The sequence below is a fragment of the Phocoena phocoena genome, chromosome 18 (genome assembly GCF_963924675.1).
Source record: "Phocoena phocoena chromosome 18, mPhoPho1.1, whole genome shotgun sequence".
Classification (NCBI taxonomy): domain Eukaryota; kingdom Metazoa; phylum Chordata; class Mammalia; order Artiodactyla; family Phocoenidae; genus Phocoena; species Phocoena phocoena.
This window is the reverse complement of record NC_089236.1, coordinates 5,455,324-5,478,261: the sequence shown is the minus strand read 5'-3', so window position 1 is coordinate 5,478,261 and position 22,938 is coordinate 5,455,324. Positions and strand designations below refer to the sequence as shown.

Below are 22,938 nucleotides of genomic sequence, written 5' to 3'. Positions count from 1 at the left end.
TGCCCCTCCTTCCCCTTTGGTAACTGTGAGTTTGTTTTCTATGTCTGTGAGTCTGTTTCTGTTTTGTAAATAAGTTCATTTGTATCATACTTTTAGATTCCACATATAAGTGATATCATATGATATTTGTCTTTCTCTGTTTTTCTCTGACTTCACTTAGTATGATAATCTCTAGGTCCATCCATGTTGCTGCAAAGGGCGTTATGTCATTCTTCCTTATGGCTGAGTAGTTTTCCATTGTATATATGTACATCTTCTTTATCCATTCGTCTGTTGATGGACACTTAGGTTGCTTCCATGTCTTGGCTGTTGTGAATAGTGCTGCTATGAACATTGGGGTGCATGTATCTTTTTGAATTATAGTTTTGTCCAGATATGTGCCCAGGAGTGGGATAGCTGGATCGTATGGTAGCTGTATTTTTAAGTTGTTTTTTTTTTTAGCTGCTCCACTCAGCTTGTGGGATCTTAGCTCCTTGACCAGGGATAGAACCCAGGCCGCCGGCAGTGGAAACATGGAGTCCTAACCACTGGACCACCAGGGAATTCCCTCTGTTTTTAGTTTGTTAAGGAGCCTCCATACTGTTCTCCATAGTGGCTGTATCAATTTACATTCCCACCAACAGTGCAAGAGGGTTCCCTTTTCTCCTCACCCTCTCCAGCATTTATTATTTGTAGACTCTTTGATGATGGCCATTCTGACTAGTGTGAGGTAATACCTCATTGTGGTTTTGGTTTGCATTTCTCTAATGATTAGTGATGTTGAGCATCCTTTCATGTGTCTGTTGGCCATCTGTATGTCTTCTTTGGAGAAATGTCTATTTGAGTCTTCTCCCATTTTTTGATTGGGTTGTTTGTTTTTAAAGAGGCCTACTTTCAACCTGAGGGTCAGACTCCTAATTTAACATACATCTAGGAACTGACTGCAATTCCGCCTGAGACTGGGGAGGCTGGAAGCACCATCTACACGTCCCCCCTCTGATATCTCTCTGAAAGGAGCTTTTGCACATATCTAGAACCCTGGCCTTTGTGACTGCCATGCAGAGGATACACCCCCTTGATCTGGTGGCCAGCAGGTCTTGCATTTGTGGGCCCCACTGGACTGTAGCAAACAAAGAAACAGTTATTAACTGGCTATCCTTTATGGCTCAGTGCAGAGAGAGCAGACAGAAACACTAGCTCCCATTCTCTCCCTGAAAGAGGTCTGCTTACCACTGCCTGGACATCCAGCCTCCCATCACTGTGCCTCTAGGTGCTGACTGAGACCCTCTCCTTTGGTACACTGACAAGTCATGGTACCCCCTCACTACTGGGAGACAATAAGCACAAAGAAGGCAATTTGAGAGACAACCAAGAGCTAAGCCTGGGCTGAAAGATAAGATTTATCTTCTACAAGAGACCACTCTGAATACTGGGAGGATATGGCTGTTTTATCTAATTCACAGAAACCAACATGGAGAATTAAGGGAAATGAAGAAAGAAAGGAGTGTGTTCCAAACAGAAGAACAAGATAAAACTCCAGAAACAAACCCCAGTGAAATGGAGATAAGTGATTTACCTGTAAAGAGTTCAAAATAATGGTCATAAAGATGCTCACTGAGGTTAGGAAAACAATGCATGAATAAAGTAAGAATTTGCATGGAGAGAGAGAGAGAGTTTAAGAAAGTACTAAACAGGGCTTCCCTGGTGGCGCAGTGGTTGAGAGTCTGCCTGCCGATGCAGGGGACACGGGTTCGTGCCCCGGTCCGGGAAGATCCCGGATGCCGTGGAGTGGTTGGGCCCGTGAGCCATGGCTGCTGAGCCTGTGTGTCCGGAGCCTGTGCTCCACAACAGGGGAGGCCACAGCAGTGAGAGGCCCGCGTACCGCAAAAAAAACAAATTTATAGGATGCAACAAAAACAGTTCTAAGAGGGAAGTTGATAGCAATAAACATCTACATTAAACAAAAATAAAGAGTGCAAACGCACAACCTAACTTTACATTTCAAGGAACTAGAAAAAGAACAAATGAAACCCAGGTTAGTAGAAGGAAAGAAATAACGAAGATCAGAGCATAAATAACATAGAGGCTAAAAAGAAAATAGAAAATATCAATGAAACTAAGACGTGGTTTTTTGAAAAGATAAACAAAATAGACTAACCTTTAGTTAGACTTACCAATAAAAAAAAAAAAAGAGGACTCAAAATTAGAAATGAAAGAGGAGACATTACAATTGATACCACAGAAATACAAAGGATCATGAGAGACCACAGGCATACTTTGGAGATATTGCAGGTTCAGTTCCAGACCGTCACAATATAGCGAATACTGAAATAAGATGAGTCACACAAATTTTTTGGTGTCCCACTGCATATAAAAGTTATGTTTACACTATGCTGTAGTCTAAGTGTGCAATAGCATTATGTCTAAAAAAGTGTACACACCTTAATTAAAAAATACTTTCTTGCTAAAAATGCTAACCATCTTCTGAGCTTTCAGCGAGTTGTAGTAGTAACATCAAAAATCACTGATCACAGATCATCACATAACAAATTAATAATAACAAAAAAGTCTGAAGTATTGTGAGAATTACCAAAATGTGACACAAAGACATGAAGTGAGCAGATGCCGTTGGAAAAAATGGCTCTGATAGACTTGCTCAAGGCAGGGTTGCCACACCCTTATTAAAGACGCAACATCGGGCTTCCCTGATGGCGCAGTGGTTGAGAGTCCGCTTGCCGATGCGGGGGACGCGGGTTCGTGCCCCGGTCCGGGAGGATCCCACATGCCGCAGAGGGGCTGGGCCCGTGAGCCATGGCCGCTGAGCCTGCGCGTCCGGGGCCTGTGCTCCCCAACGGGAGAGGCCGCAGCAGTGAGAGGCCCGCGTACCGCTAAAAAAACGCAACATCTGTGAAGCACAATAAAGCAAAGTGCAATAAAACAAGGTATGTCTCTACTATGAACAATTATATACCAACAAAATGGACAGCTTAGAATAAATGAATAAACTTCTAAAAACATACAGCCTACCAAGACCAAATCATGAAGAAACAGAAAATTTGAACAGAATTACTAGTAAGGAGATTGAATCAGTAAAAAAAAAATAAAGCTCCCAAAGAAAATCCAGGACCAGATGACTTCACTGATGAATTCTAACAAACATTTTAAGGAGAATTGTTTCAATCCTCTCAAACTCTTCTAAAAAATAGAAGAGCTGGGAACACTTCCAAACTCATCTTATGAGGTCAGCATTACCCTAACACCAAAACCAGAAAAGGACCCTACAAGAAAAGAAAGTTACAGGCCAATATCCCTGAACATAGATGCAAAAATCCTCAAGGAAATGTTAGCAATCTGAATTCAACAATACATTAAAAGGATCATATACCATCATCAAGTGGGTTTTATTCCACAAATGCAAGGATGGCTCACCATCTGCAAATCAGTCAATATGATACACCACATTAACAAAATGAAGGATAAAAATTATATGATCCTCTCAAGAGATGCAGAAAAAGCATTTGATAAAATTCAATATCCACTTATGACAAAAACTCTCAACAAAGTGGGTATAGAGGGAATGTACCTCAACATCATAAGGCCATATATAAAAAGTTCACAGCTAACATCATACTCAATGGTGAAAGCTGAATGCTTCTCCTCTAAGATCAGGAACAAGACAAGGATGCCCACTTTTGCTACCTTTATTCAACATAGTACTGGAAGTCCTAGCCAGAGCAATGAGGCAAGAAAAATAAATAAAAGACATCCAAATCAGAAAGAAAGGAGTAAACCTGACTCTATTTGCATATAACATGATATTATAGATAGAAAACTGTAAAGACTCCACCAAAAACCTGTTAGAACTAATCAACAAATTCAGTAAAGTTGTAGGATACAAAATCAATATAAAAAAATCAGTTGTGGTTCTATTCTGTGGTTGTTAGAATCTATGTGGTTCTAACAACAAACTGTCAGAAAAAGAAAACAATCCCATTTACTATTGCATCATAAAGAATAAAATACCTAGGAATAAATAACCGAGGAGGAGAAAAATCTCTACGCTGAAAAGTATAAGACATTGATGAAAGAAAATGACTAAGACACAAATAAATGGAAAGAATTTATGTCTTCATGGATTGGAAGAATTAATATTGTTAAAATGTCCATATCATTTAAAGCAATATATAGATTCAAGGCAATCTCTATCAAAATTCAAATGGCACTTTTCACAGAAATAGGAAAAAAAAAAACCCTAAAATTTGTATGGCACATAAAAGACACTAAATAGGACCACATCACACTGAAAGCTTTTGCACAGCCAAGGAAGCTATCAACAAAATGAAAAGGTAACCTATGGAATAGGAGGAAATATTCACAAATCATGTATCCAACATACATAAAGAACTCATACAACTCAATAGCAAAAAAAGACCCAGCTAATCTGGTTAAAAAATGGGCAGAGGAAGTGGACAGACGTTTTTTTTAGAAGACCCTCAAATGACCAACAGGTAGATGAAAGGCGCTCAACATCACTAATCATTAGTGAAATGTAAATCAAACCCACAATGAGGGAATTTGCTGGCCATCCAGTGGTTAGGACGCCACACTTTCACTGCCAAGGGCGCAGGTTCAATCCCTGGTTGGGGAACTAGGATCCTGCATGCCGCATGGCCAAAAAAAAAAAAAGAAAAAAAACAACCACAATGAGGTATTACCTCACACCTGTTAGAATGACTGTCATTAAAAAGACAAAAGGTAATGAGTGTCGGTGAGGATGTGGACAAAAGGGAATCCTTGTGCACTGTTGAAGGGAATATAAAACTGTATGGCTACTATGGAAATCAGTATAGAGGTTCCTCAAAAAATTAAAAATAGCACTACCATATAATCCAGGAATTCTACTTCTGGGTGTATATCTGAAGGAAACAAAATCAGTATCTCAAAGAGATGTCTTCAGCCCCATGTTTATTGCAGCATTATTTACAGTAACCAAGACATGGAAACAACTTAAGTGTCCATTGATGGATGACTGAATAAAGAAAATATGGTGTATACAGTTGACCTTTGAACAACGTGGAGGTTAGGGGCACCGACTCCCTGTGCAGTTGAAAATCCGAGTATAGCTTTTGTCTCCCCCAAAACTTAACTGCTAATAGCCTACTGTTAACCAGGAGCCTTACTGATAACATAAACAGTTCATTAACACATTTTTGTATGTTATATGTATTACATATGGTATTCTTAAAGTAAACTTAGCATAAAGAAAATGCTATTAAGAAAATTATAAGTAAAATAAAGTACATTTACGGTACTATACTGTATTTATCAGTGCTGTAAGTTTCCATTGCCTGTTTACATGATGAATCATCTGTCAGCACCTACATCAATATTGTCTTACATGTTACAAAACACTGTAGGTGTTATATGTATTACTAACACTACACATCAAAAATGAAAAGATGGGAAAGTCCCTGGCGGTCCAGTGGTTAGGACTTGGTGCTGTCACTGCCGTGGGCCTGAGTTCAATCCCTGGTCAGGGAATTAAGATCCTGCAAACCGTGTGGTGAGCCAAAATAATAAAAATAAAAATAATAATAATGAAAAAGAAATTCATATTTACTTATAACGATTCCTGCACTGATAATGAAGAAGCAACAATATGATTGCTTTATGATAGCTTAGTGTTAAGTGATATGATTGCTCTTCATGTTAGCCTAGTCTATTTATATATATACTTTTATAATTTTTAAAAATATTTATTTATTTGGCTGCACTGGGTCTTAGTTGCAGCAGGCGGGCTCCTTAGTTGCGGCTCGCCAGCTCCTTAGTTGTGGCATGCAAACTCTTAGTTGTGGCATGCATGTGGGATCTAGTTCCCTGACCGGGTATCGAACCCAGACCCCATGCATTGGGAGCATGGCGTCTTAACTACTGCTCCACCAGGGAAGTCCCTAGCCTATATATTAATGAATGAATCGGTCTAAAAATGTTATGGCATACAGCATTACAGTCATGTTCATAATACAATATCGGAAAAATTGTTATTTTTTTTTACAAAAGTGGTGAAAGACTGATATGCAATTTCTCCAATTACAGTAGAGAGGCATATAGTATGGTAATGTAATTCTTTGAAAGCAAAATTATAAAACAGTAAGAAAACTAAACATTATTAATTTTATATTAAGTATCACTCACCTTATGCCTACATAAGGATAGGCTATCCACTTCAATACAAGTCTTGCACACAATGGTCTACACCAGGGGTTCTCAACCCTGGGCCGTACAGAGGAAGTGAGCGGCGGGCTGAGAATCTAATGCCTGACGATCTGAGGTGGAGCTGAGGCAGTGATGCTAGCGCTGGGGAGCGGCTGCAGACACAGATTCTCGTTAGCAGAGAGGTTTGACTGCACAGAGACCATAATAAACAATTGCTTGCAGACTCATATCAAAACCCTATCAGTGGGCTTCCCTGGTGGCGCAGTGGTTGAGAGTCCGCCTGCTGATGCGGGGGACATGGGTTCGTGCCCTGGTCCGGGAAGATGCCCCGTGCCGCGGAGCGGCTGGGCCCGTGAGCCATGGCCGCTGAGCCTGCGCGTCCGGAGCCTGTGCTCTGCAACAGGAGAGGCCACAACAGTGAGAGGCACGCATACTGCAAAAAAAAAAAAAAAAAAAAAAAACCCTATCAGTGAGCGGCAAGTGAAAACAAGCTCAGGGCTCCCACTCATTCTGCATTCTGGTGAGTTGTATAATTATTTCATTATATATTGCACAATAAATGTGATGTGCTCAAATTATCCCTAAACCATCCCTCCCCTCCTCCCCCCGGCCCCTGGTCCATGGAAAAATTGTCTTCCACGAAACTGGTCCCTGGTGCCAAAAAGCTTGGGGACCACTGGTCTACGTGATGAATACGTAGGTGATGATGATGATGGTGACACAAAAACATCTCATACAGTTAGATTTTCACACGAAGATACACACGTACGCAGGAGATAAGTTTATTAACTGTAGGACGTGATGATGATTTACTATTTGTTAAGTAGAAGTAGATCATCATAAAGGTCTTCATCCTTGTCGTCTTCAGGTTGAGTAGGCTGAGGAGGAGAGAGAGGAGGAGAGGTTGGTCTTGCTCTCTCAGGTAGCAGAGCCGGGAGAGGTAGAGGCAGGAGAGGTAGGCACCCTTGGTGTAATTTTACAGAAATACATCATAATTTATCTCTGACTTTTTTGCTTCTTGTCTCTAAAAATGTTTCTATATGGTGCCCACCCTTCTTCCGCCATTTGCTTTAGTTTCAGTGCTTGTATCATAAAAGGATCCATGTCATAAAAGAAGTCAAAAGCAGTGTTGAATAATTGGAACTCTCCTGCCAGATTGTTCCATGTCAGTTTGGTTTCTGTCACCGCTTCTTCTGTGTCTTCTTCCTCATCGTGTGGCTCTGGTTGGAAGTGCTCGTCTACATCAGATCCTCTTCTGGGAATTCCTCGGGCATGGTGCCTATTAGCTCTTGAATTTCTCCAAGATCCGTATCTTAAAACCCTTCACCTCCCACCTCTTTTGCCATGTCCACATCTCTTTCATGATTTCCTCCGTTGGCTCTGTTGTAAAGTCAGACACACAACATCTAGACACAGTTTTCTCTAGCAGGAATTTATTGTTACAGGCTTGATGGCTTTCACGGCTTTTTCTCTAACAATGATGGCATTTTCAGTGGTGCAATCCTTCCAGACTTTCATGATGTTCTCTCTGTTGGTGTTCTCTTCCATAGCGTTGACAATCCTTTCCATAGAGTACTGTGTGTAATGAGCCTTAAAGGTCCTTATGACCCCCGCAATCTAGAGGCTGAATTAGATGTTTGGGGGCAAGTAGACTACTTCAGCGCCTTCAGTGTTGAACTCATGGGGCTCTGGGTGGCGAGGGGCGTTGTCCAGTATCATAAGAACCCAAGGCAGTCCCTTACGGGCAAGGTACGTTTTGTCTTCAGGGACAAAGCATCGATGAAACCAATCCAGAAAAAGTTACTCATTGTCCAGACCTTCTTGTACAACCAAAGGACAGCTTGTGTTTATCTTTTCCTTCAAGGCTAGTTAGCAGCTTTACAGGTACGGGCAGTCCTGATCGTAAATCTGTTGCTGAACCCAAGTTGGTGTGCCCGATTCCCAATGAGGCCCCATATATTTTATGCATTCACGACATACCTAACTTTTTCTTATTTTTCAGTATTTTTAGGCTATGCAGTTCGTCTGCGAGGTTTTTCAAATTGTCACAAATCTCCAAAAATTTTTCCAAATATTTATTGAACAAAATCCATGTGTAAGTGGACCTGTGTAGTTCAAACCCACGTTGTCCAAGGGTCAACTGTATATATACAATATTATTCAACCATAAAAAAGAAATAAATCCTGCCATTTGTGACAACATGAATGCCCTTTCAGGGCATTCATGTTGAGTGAAATAAGTCAGGCAAATTCTGTATAATCTCACTTATACGTGGAATCTGAAAAAAAAAAAAAAAACCAAACTCAGAAACAGAGAAGAGACTGGTGTTTGCCAGAGGCGGGGGTAGGGAGTGGGAGAAATGAGTGAAGGTGGTCAGGAGGTACAGACTTCCTGTTATAACATAAATAAGTTCTGGGGATGTAATGTCCAAGATGGTGACTATAGTTACCAATACAGGTTTCCCCACTATCTGAAAATAGAGCATTCCTGTGAAACCTTTTGCAAGCTCAGATTGTGTAAAGTGAAGAAGCTATTAACTTAGGGACACATCTTGCAAACAGATGCCACAGAATAAATGGAGATAAAGCACAGATGCTCACAGACACAGTACAAAGCTATGATGGCTTGATGGTGAGATGCTGAGCATAGTTTCTGGGGAAAGAGCTTGGCAGTTCCACTCTCCTTGCTTGGGGTTCAAGCCACCCCTATAAGAGCTCGCTACCAAACAAACTCTGATGCTATTTTTGCTTTTCACCTTTTTTCATAAAAGCAAAAATCCTCTTCAGATTTCTTTCAGTTAGTGAAAACAGGTGCTAATGCAGGTCTTTTGTAAAAGTGAAGTGGCATAAAGTGAACTTTCAAAAAGTGGGGGCTACCTGGACTCTATTATATATTTGAAAGTTGCTAAGAGAGATCTTTATTTAATTATTTATTTGTTTATTTATTTTTTTATTGGAGTATAACTGCTTTACAATGTTGTGTTAGTTTCTGCTAACACAACAGAAGTGAATCAGCTCTATGTATACATATATCCCCTCCCTCTTGGACCTCCCTCCCACCCTCCCACCCATCCCACCCATCTAGGTCATCACTGAGCACCGACCTAATCTTCCTGTGCTTTATAGCATGTTCCTGCTAGCTATCTATTTTACAAATGGTAGTGTATTTATGTCACTCCTAATCTCCCAATTCATCCCACCCTCCCCTTGCCCACTGTGTCCACATGTCCGTTCTCTACATCTACGTCTCTATTCCTGCCCCGCAAATAGGTTCATCTGTACCGTTTTTCTAGATTCCACATATATGCATTAATATATGATATTTGTTTTTCTCTTTCTGGCTTACTTCACTCTGTATGACAGACTCTAGGTCCATCCACATCTCGAGAGTAGATCTTCAGAGTTCTCATCACAGGAAAAAAACTTTAGTAACTGTGTGAGATGATGGATGTTAACTGAACTTATCGTGGTACTCGTATTACAATAAATACATATATCTAATTGTGATGTTGTACACCTGAAACTAATACAGTGTTATATATCAACAATATCTCAATAAAACTGGGGGGGGCGCCTCTCAAAACTCAATAATAAGAAAATAAACAACCCAATTTTAAAAGGCAAAAGATGCAGCAGACATACTACCAAAGAATATGTAGGATGTCATACAAGCATCTGAAAGGATACAATTGCAAATTAAAACCATGATGAGATATAATATGCCTCTTGGAATGGCTAAAATTAAAAATTCTCATCCAACCAAGCGTTGGTGAGGGCATGGTACAACTAATTCTCATACACTGCCAATAGGAATATAAAGTGATACACCCTCTTTGGAGAACAGTTGGCACTTTCTTAAAAAGTGACACAGACACCTCCCATAGGAGTGAGGTATGCTACTCCTTGGTATTTATTCAAGGAATCTGAACTCATACATCCAAACCACGACTTTTATACCAATGTTCATAGCAACTTTATTTGTAAGATCTCCAAAGTAGAAACAATCCAAATTCTATCAACAGGTGGATGAATTGAAATGTTGTGTTATATCTATATAATAGACTACTCCCCAGCGATTAAAGGGAATGAACTGCTGATAATGGGCATACCTTCTTTTACCTTGTTTTACTGCATTTCTCTATATTGTGCTTCACAGATATTCCTTTTTTTTCTTTTTTTTTTTTGATATTGCATTTTTTATAAACTGAAGTGTTGTGAAAACCCTGCCTCGAGGGAGTCTGTCGGCGCCATTTTTCCAAAAGTATTTGCTTACTTTGTGTCTCTGTGTCACATATTGGTAATTCTCACAATATTTCACTTATTCAATAATTATTTAAATCGTTATTGTATTTGATACGGTGGTCTGTGATCCGTGATCTTTGATGTTATTACTACAATTCACTGAAGGCTCAGATGATGGTTAGCATTTTTTAGCAAGAGTGTATTTTTTTTTTAAGAGTGTATTTTTTGATTAAGGCACGTACATTGTTTTCTTAGGTATAACGCTATTGCACACTTACCAGACTGCAATATAGTGTAAACATAATGCTTATATGCTCCAGGAAACCATAAAGTAGAAAAAAATGGCTGGCATACAAATAATCAGTTCCTCAGCTGCATTAACCTCACTTCAAATGCAGCTAAGGACCACCCTACTGAACAGCGCTAAGGAATATTTCCATCATGCAGAAAGTTCCCTTGGAAAACACTGCTCTAAGGACCTCCACTCCTGATTGATAGTAAGACGTACCTTTTATGAAATTATATTTCCTCCACACTTTCCTGTTGGCCACTTTCCCTTGATTACATTTTTTAAAAAATATTATTTATTTATTTATATTTTTGGCTGCGTTGGGTCTTCATTGCTGCTGCGCGCGGGCTTTCTCTAGTTGCGGCGAGCGGGGGCTACTCTTTGTTGCGGTGCGCGGGCTTCTCATTGCGGTGGCTTCTCTTGGTGCGGAGCACGGGCTCTAGGTGCGTGGGCTTCGGTAGTTGTGGCACGTGGGCTCAATAGTTGGGGCTCACGGGCTCTAGAGCGCAGGCAGGCTCAGTCGTTGTGGCGCACGGGCTTAGCTGCTGCTCTGCAGCGTGTGGAATCTTCCCAGACCAGGGCTCGAACCCGTGTCCCCTGCCTTGGCAGGCGGATTCTTAACAAGTGCGCCACCAGGGAAGTCCCTCCCTTGATTACATTTTGTTTTGTTGTAAGACAAACACGTATATTCTTTTTAAGGTGTGCATGGATCAACATCATTGTCTTTATTTTGTTTTACAGTTGTTTTTTCCGCAATGATATTTGAGACTATCACAAATCAAGATCTGCCTGTGATCAAGTGTGTTTTAATCAACCATAGAAACAATGATTCATCAGTGGGGACATCATCATCGAATCCCTTGGTAAAGTAATATTAAAATGACAACTTTAGCTATTTTCTCTAGAGACCATACTTTGTAAGCTATTGACACCTGCCATGGCTTATGGGCTTTTCTTTTTTGTGTATTTAAGTATACTATGTACTCATATCTGGTACAGATGAGCGTCTCTACTCATTGCTACCTGGCACTCCATTCCATCAAGAGCCTTGTTCTCTTTGGGTTTAGATTCAGGAAGGACAGTGATACTAGAATGAGTAAGAAACAGGAATTTCCCTTTCTCCTTAAAAAGAAGCCAGGCTTCTCTCTCAAGCCTGAATCCCTAATTTCCAACTGTCTCCTGGATTTAGGTAAGTAGATTTTTCCATTTGCTCATTGAGACACACCTGTATAATTTATTTCATTTCTATTTCCCCAAGCATCTTCTTGTTTTAATGGATTTCTGTTTATGGCCCTGTCTAGTTCCTAGGCTTGAAAGCTCAGCCTCGTTTTGGACTGCTTCCTCTCCCTTGACCTCATATTCAGTCAGTTACCAAGTCTTGTCAATTTCCTTTCTTTCCTAGTTCTCCTGTAACCACCTCATATTCCCTAGTCCCCCTGCCGCTTCCCTACTTCCGGCCCTCATAGTCACAATAATATCGTAAGTGGCTTCTTCCTTCTACAGTTCAGCTCACTTAGGGCTGCCACATGGGTCTTCCTGAAGCAGGGCTACATCCTCTACAGCCCGGCTTGGTCTTCCCACGGCTTCAAGTGACATGCACGTCGCTCCATAATCTGGCTCTGACTCCAAGTTCCAACCTTGTTTGTCGTTACTCTTCTTCATGCTATTCATCTATCACAGCCTAGCTATTTACTCAAATGAAGGAAGCTTAAATAACCGAGAAGTGAAAATATTAAATGTCTATATACAATAAAAAGTGAACATAAATTAGCCACTTCTATGGCTTTTATCCAGTTAAGGATTCATACAGATATATAGTCACTCTGTTTTCTTTAACGTAAGTATAATACATAGACACATGCCATGATGCCCTGGACCCCCCCACTTCCCTCCCCAAATCAGAGATATTAAAAATATTCTCAAATTTTAAGCAGTGTGAAATAGGCGTCAATAACAACCTTCTACATGCATGTAAAACTCCTGATTTTTTTTTTTTTTGGCCGTGCCACTTGGCTTGCGGGATCTTAGTTCGATCAAACCCATGCCCTTGGCAGTGAAAGGGCAGAGTTCAGTTCCCTGGACCGCCAGGGAATTACCCTAAAACTCCTGATTTAATACATGATTCTTTTTTATGCCAGAAGCATGGTTGGTTTAACTTTTTAACACATATTGGTGTCATAACACATTGACTTATTAATAATTAAGGCATTTTGCATACATAGTATTTTTGTGCAGACAAGAAAAAGTTTAATATTATTTGCTATGACAATTTAAAGTCTTAGTGTCTTTTATTTAGTATTTATTTATTTATTTGGCTGCATCGGGTCTTAGTTGCGACACGCAGTGTCTTTCGGTGTGGCCCACGGGCTCTTCGTTGTGATGCATGGGCTTCTCTCTAGTTGTGGCATGGGGGCTCCAGAGCGCACAGGCTTAGTTGCCCCGTGGCATGTGGGATCTTAGTTCCCCGACCAGGGATCGAACCCGCGTCCCCTGCATTGGAAGGTGGATTCTTAACCACTGGACCACCAGGGAAGTCCCTTTAAGTGTCTTTTCAATGTGAGAAAATAGCTGCACACATTTAAGTGTTTTCTTATAAAACACAAGCTTTTTTTAAAAAAAATTAATGATGATTGATCTCAGTTCCTAGTATTAAGTGCTGCATTGTGTTCTATGTCGTATAAATTATATTCTTATGCAATATCCAGGGTTGTATTAAGACCTAGTAATTCTGAAACAACATCAGACAACAGTATTTGTTATACAACACCAGAATACAGTATTTGTGTACAGTTCTTTTTGTCTTTGACCTTATAGTGTCCAAAGCATTATTTTCCGAAGTTATTTATGTTCGTTCTTTTCTTTCCCACCACCTTCACTCTGGTTATGTTAGTTATTTGTGATACAATTAACTTCACTTGGCTTGTATTCCATTTTGAGTTCCCCCTATATCCTGGTTGGCTTTAATGATTTACTTTTTTGAGTATGTGCAACATGACTATGGTCCTGAAAGCTAAAGCTATGTACTAAAAGATATACTCAGGGCTTCCCTGGTGGCACAGTGGTTAAGAATCCGCCTGCCAATGCAGGGGACACGGGTTCGATCCCTGGTCCGGGAAGATCCCACATGCCTGGAAGCAACTAAGCCCGTGTGCCACACTGCTGAGCCTGTGCTCTAGAGCCCGCGAGCCACAACTACTGAAGCCCGCTCACCGAGAGCCTGTGCTCTGCAGCAAGAGAAGCCACCGCAATGAGAAGCCCGTGCACCACAAAAAAGAGCAGCCCCCACTCGCCGCAACTAGAGAAAGCCCACACGCAGCCAAAAGTAAATAATTAAATAAATTAAAAAAATATATATATACTCAGAGAAGTGTCATGCCTTCTTCATGCCTACTACCAAGTTTCCAGCCTTTTTCCACCTACCTCCTGAACTTCACCAGTTCCTTTAGAATTTTTGTATTATTCCTGTTTCTCGTGCACAAAGGAGCAGATACATGTGTATTTTCTTAATCTCCTTCCTTCTTACACGAAGGGTAGCATACTTGAAAGTAGATACTTTTGCCCTTAGCTTTCTTCACTTAACAGTCTATCCAGGAAATCACTGCATATCAGTTCATGGAGTTTGTCCTCATCCTTCTTTATGTCCTCCATTGTGTGGATGGACCATAGTTTATTCAGTCAATGTCCTATGTATGAGCATTTTGGTGGTTTCTAGTATTTTACAACTGTAAATAATGGTGCATTTAATTGCTGGAGATATAGCCCTCAAAATAGGATTGCTGGCTCAGAGGGTGAAGTGTACAGTAGTTCAGTTAGGTGTTGCCGAATTCCAGTTCCCCTGCAGAAGGGTTGCACCTGTTTGCATTCCCCCAGCAATGTGTGAGAGTAGCTGTTTCCTCACAGCCTCCCTGACAAAATGTGTTGTCATACTTTAAAATTTGTGCCAATACTTTAAAATTTGTACCAGTCTGATAGATAAGGGATATCTCAGTGTTGTTTTGAGTTTTTCTGGTTATGAGTGAGCTTGAACATTTTCTCATATGTTCGAGGGCCATTCTTTATAGCTTTTTTGTGAATTGTCTATTCATTTCTTTTTCCCATTTTTTCTTTTTTCTTTTCCCCCTTATTGTTTATTTATTTATTTCGGCACCAGGTCTTAGTTGCAGCGTGGGGGATCTTCATTGCACCATGCAGGATCTTTAGTTGTGGCATGCGGACTTCTTAGTTGCGGCATGTGGAGTCTAGTTTTCTGACCAGGGATCAAACCCCGGCCCCCTGCATTGGGAGCGTGGAGTCTTATCCACTGGACCATCAGGGAAGTCCCTCTGTTTCCCATTTTTCTACTGTCTTTTGGCTCCTGTGTCCCTCAATGTTAAAAAAAAATTATTTTTTCCTTTTTTTGGCCTGCGTTGTGAGGATTGCAGGATCTTAGTTCCCTGAATAGGGATTGAACCTGGGTCCTGGGCAGTGAGGATGTGGAGTCCTAGCACTGGACTGCCAGGGAATTCCCTAAAAAAATTATTTACATATTAGGGATATTAGTCCTTTATTTCCTTTATCTGTAATACGCATTGCAAATATTTTCTTCTAGCATGTCAGGTTTTTGTTTTTACTTTTTTTTAATAACTCAATTTTTAAAAAACTATTTATTGTGGCTGTATTAGGTCTTCGTTGCTGCGCTCGGGCTTTCTCTAGTTGCAGCGAGCTCTTCATTACGGTGCACAGGCTTCTCATTGCGGTGGCTTCTCTTGTTGTGGAGCATGGGCCCTAGAGTGCATGGGCTTCAGTACTTGCAACATGCGGGCTCAGTAGTTGCGGCTCGAGGGCTCTAGAGTGCAGGCTCAGTAATTGTGGCGCACGGGCTTAGTTGCTCCGCGGCATGTGGGATCTTCCGGACCAGGGCTCAAACCCGTGTCCCCTGCATTGGCAGGTGGATTCTTAGCCACTGCGCCACCAGGGAAGTCCCTGTTTGACTTTACTTTATGTCCCTCTTTTAAGATCCAGCTCAATTGCTGTACTCCAGTGAAGCATTCCCACCCCCACTATCCCAGCCTGGAAGTCACCTCTCTCTCCTCAGAAGGTTCAGAGCACTTAAATGCACCTTTCAGAGTAGTCAGTATCTGTTTATGGGGCACATCATATTTCACTTTTAGTTATTTCTTCCTATTAGAGTCAAAACTCAAGGACAAGGTCAGTGTCTTTTTTCCCCTAGCCCCATTGCACCCAGCAGGTGGTCTAGCACTTATCAGATATTGACTAAATAACTCACCAGATACTAACTGAAGAAATGAACAAATAAAATCAGAAATATGGCTTATGGTCAGTAGCAGAAGAGCTACCCTACCCTGCTCTTCACCTGCAGAAGCTTGTGTGTGTGTGTGTGTGTGTGTGTGTGTGTGTGTGTGTATGCGCGTACACACGTGTGAGGGCTACACTATGTGTTGGGGGGTAGGAGGTGAGGGGTCCAGCAGCAGAAGTTGCTAGCACACCATCCTCTCAATATATCTCAGTTACTTAAAGCAGGCAAGGGGTGTGATGGTGGCAATGAGCCTATGGGGATGTCTGCCCAGAGCATACTGGGTTGGCCACAAAGTGTGTTTGGGTTTGTCTGTAACATCTTATGGAAAAACCTGAACGAACTTTTTGGCCAACCCAATATTTTAGTTTTTAAGTCCCCTCTAACACAGATACTAATTTACTATTACTATGTAGATGCTTATCTGCATACCAGTAATCACAAAAACATATACCTATGTATTCTTTCTTTGTTTTTGTTTTTCTTTGGCCGAGCCACGCGGCTTCTGGAATCTTAGTTCCCTGACCAGGGATCGAACCTGGGCCCCCAGCAGTGAAAACACGGAGTCCTAACCACTGGACACCACGGAGTTCCCTATACCTATGTGCTTTAATTTTATGATTATTAGCTGTATATTAGTTTGTGATTGTGAGGGCTGCCATAACAAAGTCTCAGACTGGGTGAGTTAAACCACAGAAATTTATTGTTTCATAGTTCTGGAGGCTAGAAGTCTAAAATCTAGATGTCGTCAGGCTTGGTTCCTTCTGAGGCTGTGAGGGAAGGATCTGTCCCAGGCCTCTCTCCTTGGCTTATATGGCCATCTTTATGTTCACAGGATGTTCTCCCCGTGTGCTTGTCTTCTCCAAATTTCCTCTTCTTATAGGGACATCAGTCATAAGATTAGAACCCACCCTAATGGCCTCATTTTGACGGGATCACCTCTGTAAAGGCCCGGTTCTGAATAAGGTCACATTCTGGGGTACTGGGGGTTAGGACTTCAACATATGAATTTGGGGGACTTCCCTGGTGGTCCAATGGTTAGGACTCCGAGCTTCCACTGCAGGGGGCATGGGTTCGATTCCTGGTCAGGGAACTAAGATCCCACATGACACATGGCACAGCCAAAAAAAAAAAAAATGAATTTGGGGGGAACACAGTTCAACCCATAACAGTCTATAAAACATTTTCGAAATGCAGCCTAAAATTATCTGTCTTTTCTTTAGAGACTTGTAATTTATAGGCATCTTGGTCAGACATATGATCCTCAGTGGGTTATGATGGGCTTGGCTGCTGTGTGCCATATGTCAACGTGTGTTTATTTGATAAAGGTTCCAGCTAAGAAGAAGATGCATTGAACATGCACTTGTAGTAAATTCACGTCATTTTGTCTATGACATAGGTATCAGAATCCCGGGAAGACCTGGACTGTGCCTTGAGGCCCGAGAGCACAGAGGCAGTCTACGAAGCGGCCACCGTGGAGGTGGACGTGACTGCATCCATCACACTGCAAGTGCTGGTCACCACCCCGGGGAACATTTCCTGTCTCTGGGTCTTTAAACACAGCTCCCTGAATTGCCAGCCACACTTTGATTTACAAAACAGGTAAGCAGGGGCGGGGCAATGTGCAACCGTAAGGATTTTTGGAGGAATAGTTTCTTGCCATACAGAGACTTTCTTGCTTCATTTAGAGTTTCTTTTCCAATCTCTGTACATGTTCACTGTAACTCTTATTTCCAGTGAAAGAAAATAAACTAAAAAATAGCTAAGGCATGGATACATGACCTTTTACAGCGGTCAAAACCCATAGGACAAACAACACAAAACGTGAACCCCAGTGTAAACTGTGGACTTTAGTTAATACCAGTATTGGTTCATCAGTTGTAACGAATACACCACACCTATGCAAGATGTTACTAATAGAAAAGCTGTGTGTGAGGGGTGGGAGTGGGGCGAGGGTGTATGCAGGATCTCTCTGTACTTTCTGCTTAATTTTTTTTTTCTCCTTAATTTTTCCATAAACCTAAAATTGCTCTAAAAAATAAAGTCTGTTCATTTAAAAACTTATATACAGATGTATAGGTATATTTAGGGCCTAAGAAAGCAGTGATGACTGGCAAAATGTAAAACAAATAGTGAAGAGTATTTGGGATTTTAAAGATGGCTTGTTTTTTAAACTGGATTTTGTCTTAAAGGTAAAAACTTAGGGAGTTTTCATTCCGTTCTGGTTAAAGTAGCAAGGAGCTTTCTAGTTAAAGCAGTGAGAAGCTTCTTTCTGGGAAATCCTTGGGGAAGAACCCTTGGCTTTACCTAGTTTGTTTCACAGTACGATGAGCAGAATTGCAATGATATGTGATATCCACAAAGCATTTTAGTAAGAAATTGATCTGTATGTGGGGAACGTTGGTCTCACCATCCAGAAAGATATCATGGCCAAGGTTTGTAGATTGACCACCAAGCCTGTGTCTAACCCTGGGCTGACTGCTGCCCCCTGCTGTCCGAGCCCAGGTGGGGCAGGAAGCAAGGGGCACAGGCCACTGAAATGCCCACTTACTAATTCTAAGGTGCTTTATTCTCTAATTCTTGGGGTGCTCAGGTGCCCCGAAGCTGTAGAAGAGCCACTGTCTTTCTAGGAGCAATGCAGGAAATGGCCCCTCAATGACCCAAAGGGGGTTCCGTGCCACCTGACTGAGACACGGGAGAACATCTGTGACTGACTTGTACCAAGTATTCACATTTGTGTCTTTAAGGTCAAACCAATGTTTAAGTAATTTTCAGGACAGTAGCTATAATTCTGAAGTTTGGTTCTAAATCTTAGAGCACATTCATTTTCCTTTCCTCTTTTGAGGCCATGTTACTCACTTCTCTGTTTTGCTTACTTTTCTCTTGGGGTTAAACCAAAGGCAATCTTCTATTAAGAATTTTGGCTTAAAGAAATGTTCTGGTAATCTTATTAAAATCTGATGCCCCAACAGTTCTTGTTAGATTGAGGCCAAAAAAACGCAAAGTAAAAAAGTAGGGTTCTTTTTACTCTGCTAAGAGGTTGCCTTTTTTTTTTTTTTTTTGAGGTTGCCTTTTTATTCTAGGACAGGCAGCCCAAATCATAGGTCTTATGTGGATGAGTTAACTTAGTACCAAAACATTTTTAGCAACTTCTCCATAGTAAAGAGTTACTGAACTTAAATCTGGGCTTAGACTCATAGCCAGACAGATTGCACGCCTAAGCTTTGATAACCGTCTTAGAGTTTTGTATGATATGCCCAAGAGTTCTCACGTGATACCAGGAGAGTGAAGTTTCAGAGAAAGAGAGCACATCCCCAGGGTACCTGCATAACCAGAAAATACGTATACTCCTTACTAATTTACTGCCTATATGAACGCAAGCACAAGTACTCTGGAACCATGCGGCTTGGAGCTCTAAATCAGGGCTGTTCCAATGTCCTGTGCTTGGTTCGCCTGGGGTCTTGTTCAAACGCAGATGTCGATTCAGTAGGTGTGGACGGGGCCTGAGATTCTGCACAGACTCTCCCAGCTGATGCCAAGTGTTGAGCAGTAACGTCTAAAGGTCAGAAAGTGTCCATTTAAATCCAACACTACTCAACCGACTGCTAGAGCGTATTCTAAGCTCTAAGGAGGACAGATATCACCAAACACACATCAAAGTTGTTTCTTTGAAGAGAATGCCCCTAGCCAAATTTATCTTTACCAAGTATCTGAAAAGTTAGAAATACTCACATTGAGACTTCTCTCCTTTGTGATATATCAGTGTAATTACTACCTCAAAGGAAAATGCTTTGTGTCTGATTTTGCTTGAATTCTTTCCTCTAGAGGGGGTGGGAGGGGGGCACAAAACGGACTGTTCTTGATGTCAGTGAGTCTTGCTTGTATCGTCATCTGGTTCTGCACGTGGGGCACGCCGGCTGGTGGCCGGGTGGCCGGCAGATACGCCTGTGGAGGATGGTTTGTCATTGGCAGGAATGGTCCACTACTGCCAAGGAGGGCGTCCCACCAAGTCTATACGTTTTTGGTAGGAGTTTTCCCTCCGAGGGGCTTGGGCAGCATGAGGTGAAGGTGCTCACTCCCAAGGGAGGGACTGGATAAAGGTCAAGGTGAAGCTAACAAGGCCCAGGCTGAGCGCCGGCACAGGACAGGAGCTGCGTTCTCCACCGAGGTGGACCAGAGGCGCCCAGCCACCTTCTGACTCAGTGTGAAATTCGAGGGTTTTTGTTTCACACGTTTTCCAGATTAACCAGTTCTCTTTCTTGTGTTTCAGAGGAGTTGTCTCCATGGTCATTTTGAAAATGACAGAAACCCAGGCTGGAGAATACCTACTTTTTATTCAGAGTGAAGCCACCAATTATACAGTATTGTTTACAGTGAGTATAAGAAGTAAGTGCTGTTTGCTACTCGGTACCCTCAATATTCTAAAGGAGCAGTTAGAACCCAAGAGCTCTTACCGGCTTCCCCAGACACACGAGCCAGGTTTCCCTCAATACGTAGTTGAATTAATTGAACTCACTTCAACCGCCCCGTCACCTGTTGAGATCCTGAAGTGACCCACGGACGGTGAGAGTGAATGCTTTTCCGAACCCAGGGCACCCTGTATTTTCCGGCTCCCCGTTTTTTTCAGCCACGGATGGATGACAGGAAAGAAGTGGAAAGCATTTTGACCGTGGAGTCAGAAGACCTGAGTTCTTATTCTGGGTCTGATACGACCACCTTGGGCAGGTCACGTAGTCTCTCTGAGCCTCAGTGTTCGGATCTGTAAAATGGGGATACCCATACACACCTCAGGATTTCAAGAGCTTAGAGCTATCCAACAGAGCGGTCTGAGGTGATGAGAATGTCTGCTCTGTCCAGTAAGGTAGCCACTGGCCACATGTGGCTGGTGAACACTTGAAATGTGGCCAGCGTGACCAAAGTTTTCATTTTGATCAATTAAAAATTCCATTTAAATAACCACATGGACCTGGCGGCTCCTGTGTTCATACAAACACCAGATCGCTACGCAAACCATCAGGAACAACGCGGAAGTTCTCACCCAGGGAAGCAGCTGTGCAGTTGGCTGAACCACCATCTGCGTGTCTCCTGGCTTCTCCTTCTTTCCGCCCACTTACGCGCAGGCCTGCGGTTGTGTGGACTCAGCCCTGTACCCACTGGCTGCTTTACCCCACATGACAAATGGGTACTAGCGGTGGAGGCGTTCACATGGGTCCCGCTGCCTTTAGGGGCCAGGGCAGTGCTCCAGAAACTCTGGGTTTAACCATTTTAAAGCAAGCTCCCAGGCTACGCCTTGGTGTGTCTTGCCAGGCGGAGGCTGTGGTGCACGTGTGTCCAGCCCACAGAGGTGCGGGGCTCAGGGGGAACCACGGCTCCCCTTGGCCGAGGCTGTTCTGCACCCACCATCGCAGGTGAACGGCTTGCTGAGAGGTATGGAAACGGGCACGACAGCCCGAGGCCGAGCGTGGCCAGGTCCACACTCTGGGCCACACTGCACTGGGTCTCGCACTCAGAGCTGCGAACAGAAGAGCACTCGTGGCCGTTGCGATTCCCACAGGTGTCATCTGACCAGGGCTGGGGACAGGGTGTTAGGTTCCAAAGTCAGCCTGTCGGGCAGAAACCCAGCAAAGTCAAAATCGGTCAACATTTGTTTTGAAAAGCCTTTCAGTTACTCTGATATCTATAGGACCAGAGCCCTAGAAGGTCAGAAGTCAAGAGGTACCTCTTGTTTCTCTTTGATTTTGGTCTTTTTCCCTGTCCCCTCCCCAGTCCCCGACCCCGCTCTGTGGGACAGTAAATCCTCAGGTTGGAAGAGAATAAGAGATTTCTTGCTCTCTCTCTCTCTCTCTCTCTCTTTTTTTTTTGTCAAGTGTTTATACTTGAATTTGTATAAAATAACTGGGCATCTGCTCTCTTTATTTAGGGTAACTTCTTTTCACTTAAGATTTACAATGTAAAAATAGTACAACAATCATTCAAGTAAGTTGTAACTGTTTTTAACGTGCTGCTGGGTGGTGGGATTCAAAAAAAATCAGGTGGGGTAGACTTGGCAACAGTCAACGTGAAAAAGAGGAAAGGGTTTAGTGAACCACAAGTTCACTATTAACCAACAGTATGGCATGGTTGCTAAAAAAGGAAATCTGAACCTTGGCAGCGTTCATGAAAATGTAATGTCTGGGTTAAGGAAATTAGTGGAAAATTACTCTTTTCGGTTCTACAGTTTTTTCAGATGAATATTGACAAAACAGAGCAACCAGCATAGTGAAGATCTTAGAATTCCTTGAATTGGGAGCAGCTGAGGGAATTAAGAATGTTTAGCAGAGAGAAGGAAATATGTTTGAGGAGAGAAGAAGATTGATTGCAGTGTAACGTAGAGGAAACCCTTCTGGCATGAGTCAGGAAACCTGGGCTAACTAGTTAAAATGCCTTCGATGATAATGATATCCCTTGACCTCCGCATTTGATTTTAAATATTTGAAGGATTTTCATGTGGCAGCAAACTTCACTTTAAATAAAAAATTGCTCTAGAGGGTAAAATTGGGACCAATGGTCAGCAATTACAGGGAGAGAAAGTAAAAACTACCAGAAAATGGGAAAAGATGTTTGGAAGTCACATAATCAACAACGGATGAATAGTCATAATAGGTAAAGAACTTCTATAAATCAATAAGAAAAAAACCAGTAGAAAAATTAACAAAAGACACGAGTAGGCATTTCACTATTGTCAGTAAACATATTAAATTAATAACTGAGACATGCAAATTAGGGCCACAGTGAGATACCATTTTATACCCAGGAGATTGTTGAAAACAAATTGTCATTATGTGTAAAGCAGAAGTGCTCACACTATATGGACCAGCAGTTGCACTCCTAGGTACACTGTAAAGAAACTTACACACCTGCCTCACTAGGAATGCACAGA

At 42.0% G+C, this 22,938-nt stretch overlaps 1 protein-coding gene across 1 annotated transcript in view; it reads left to right on the top strand.

The window, feature by feature from the left end:
- The first annotated feature begins 7,779 nt into the window (after positions 1–7,779).
- The window catches only part of FLT3 (fms related receptor tyrosine kinase 3), a 53,713-nt gene continuing 38,554 nt past the window's right edge, over positions 7,780–22,938 (top strand). The window contains exons 1-4 of the mRNA XM_065896328.1: positions 7,780–7,939; positions 11,468–11,589; positions 17,419–17,621; positions 20,290–20,405. Of these exons, the coding sequence (XP_065752400.1) occupies positions 7,780–7,939; positions 11,468–11,589; positions 17,419–17,621; positions 20,290–20,405 (601 nt within the window). The remainder of the gene's footprint in view (positions 7,940–11,467; positions 11,590–17,418; positions 17,622–20,289; positions 20,406–22,938) is intronic.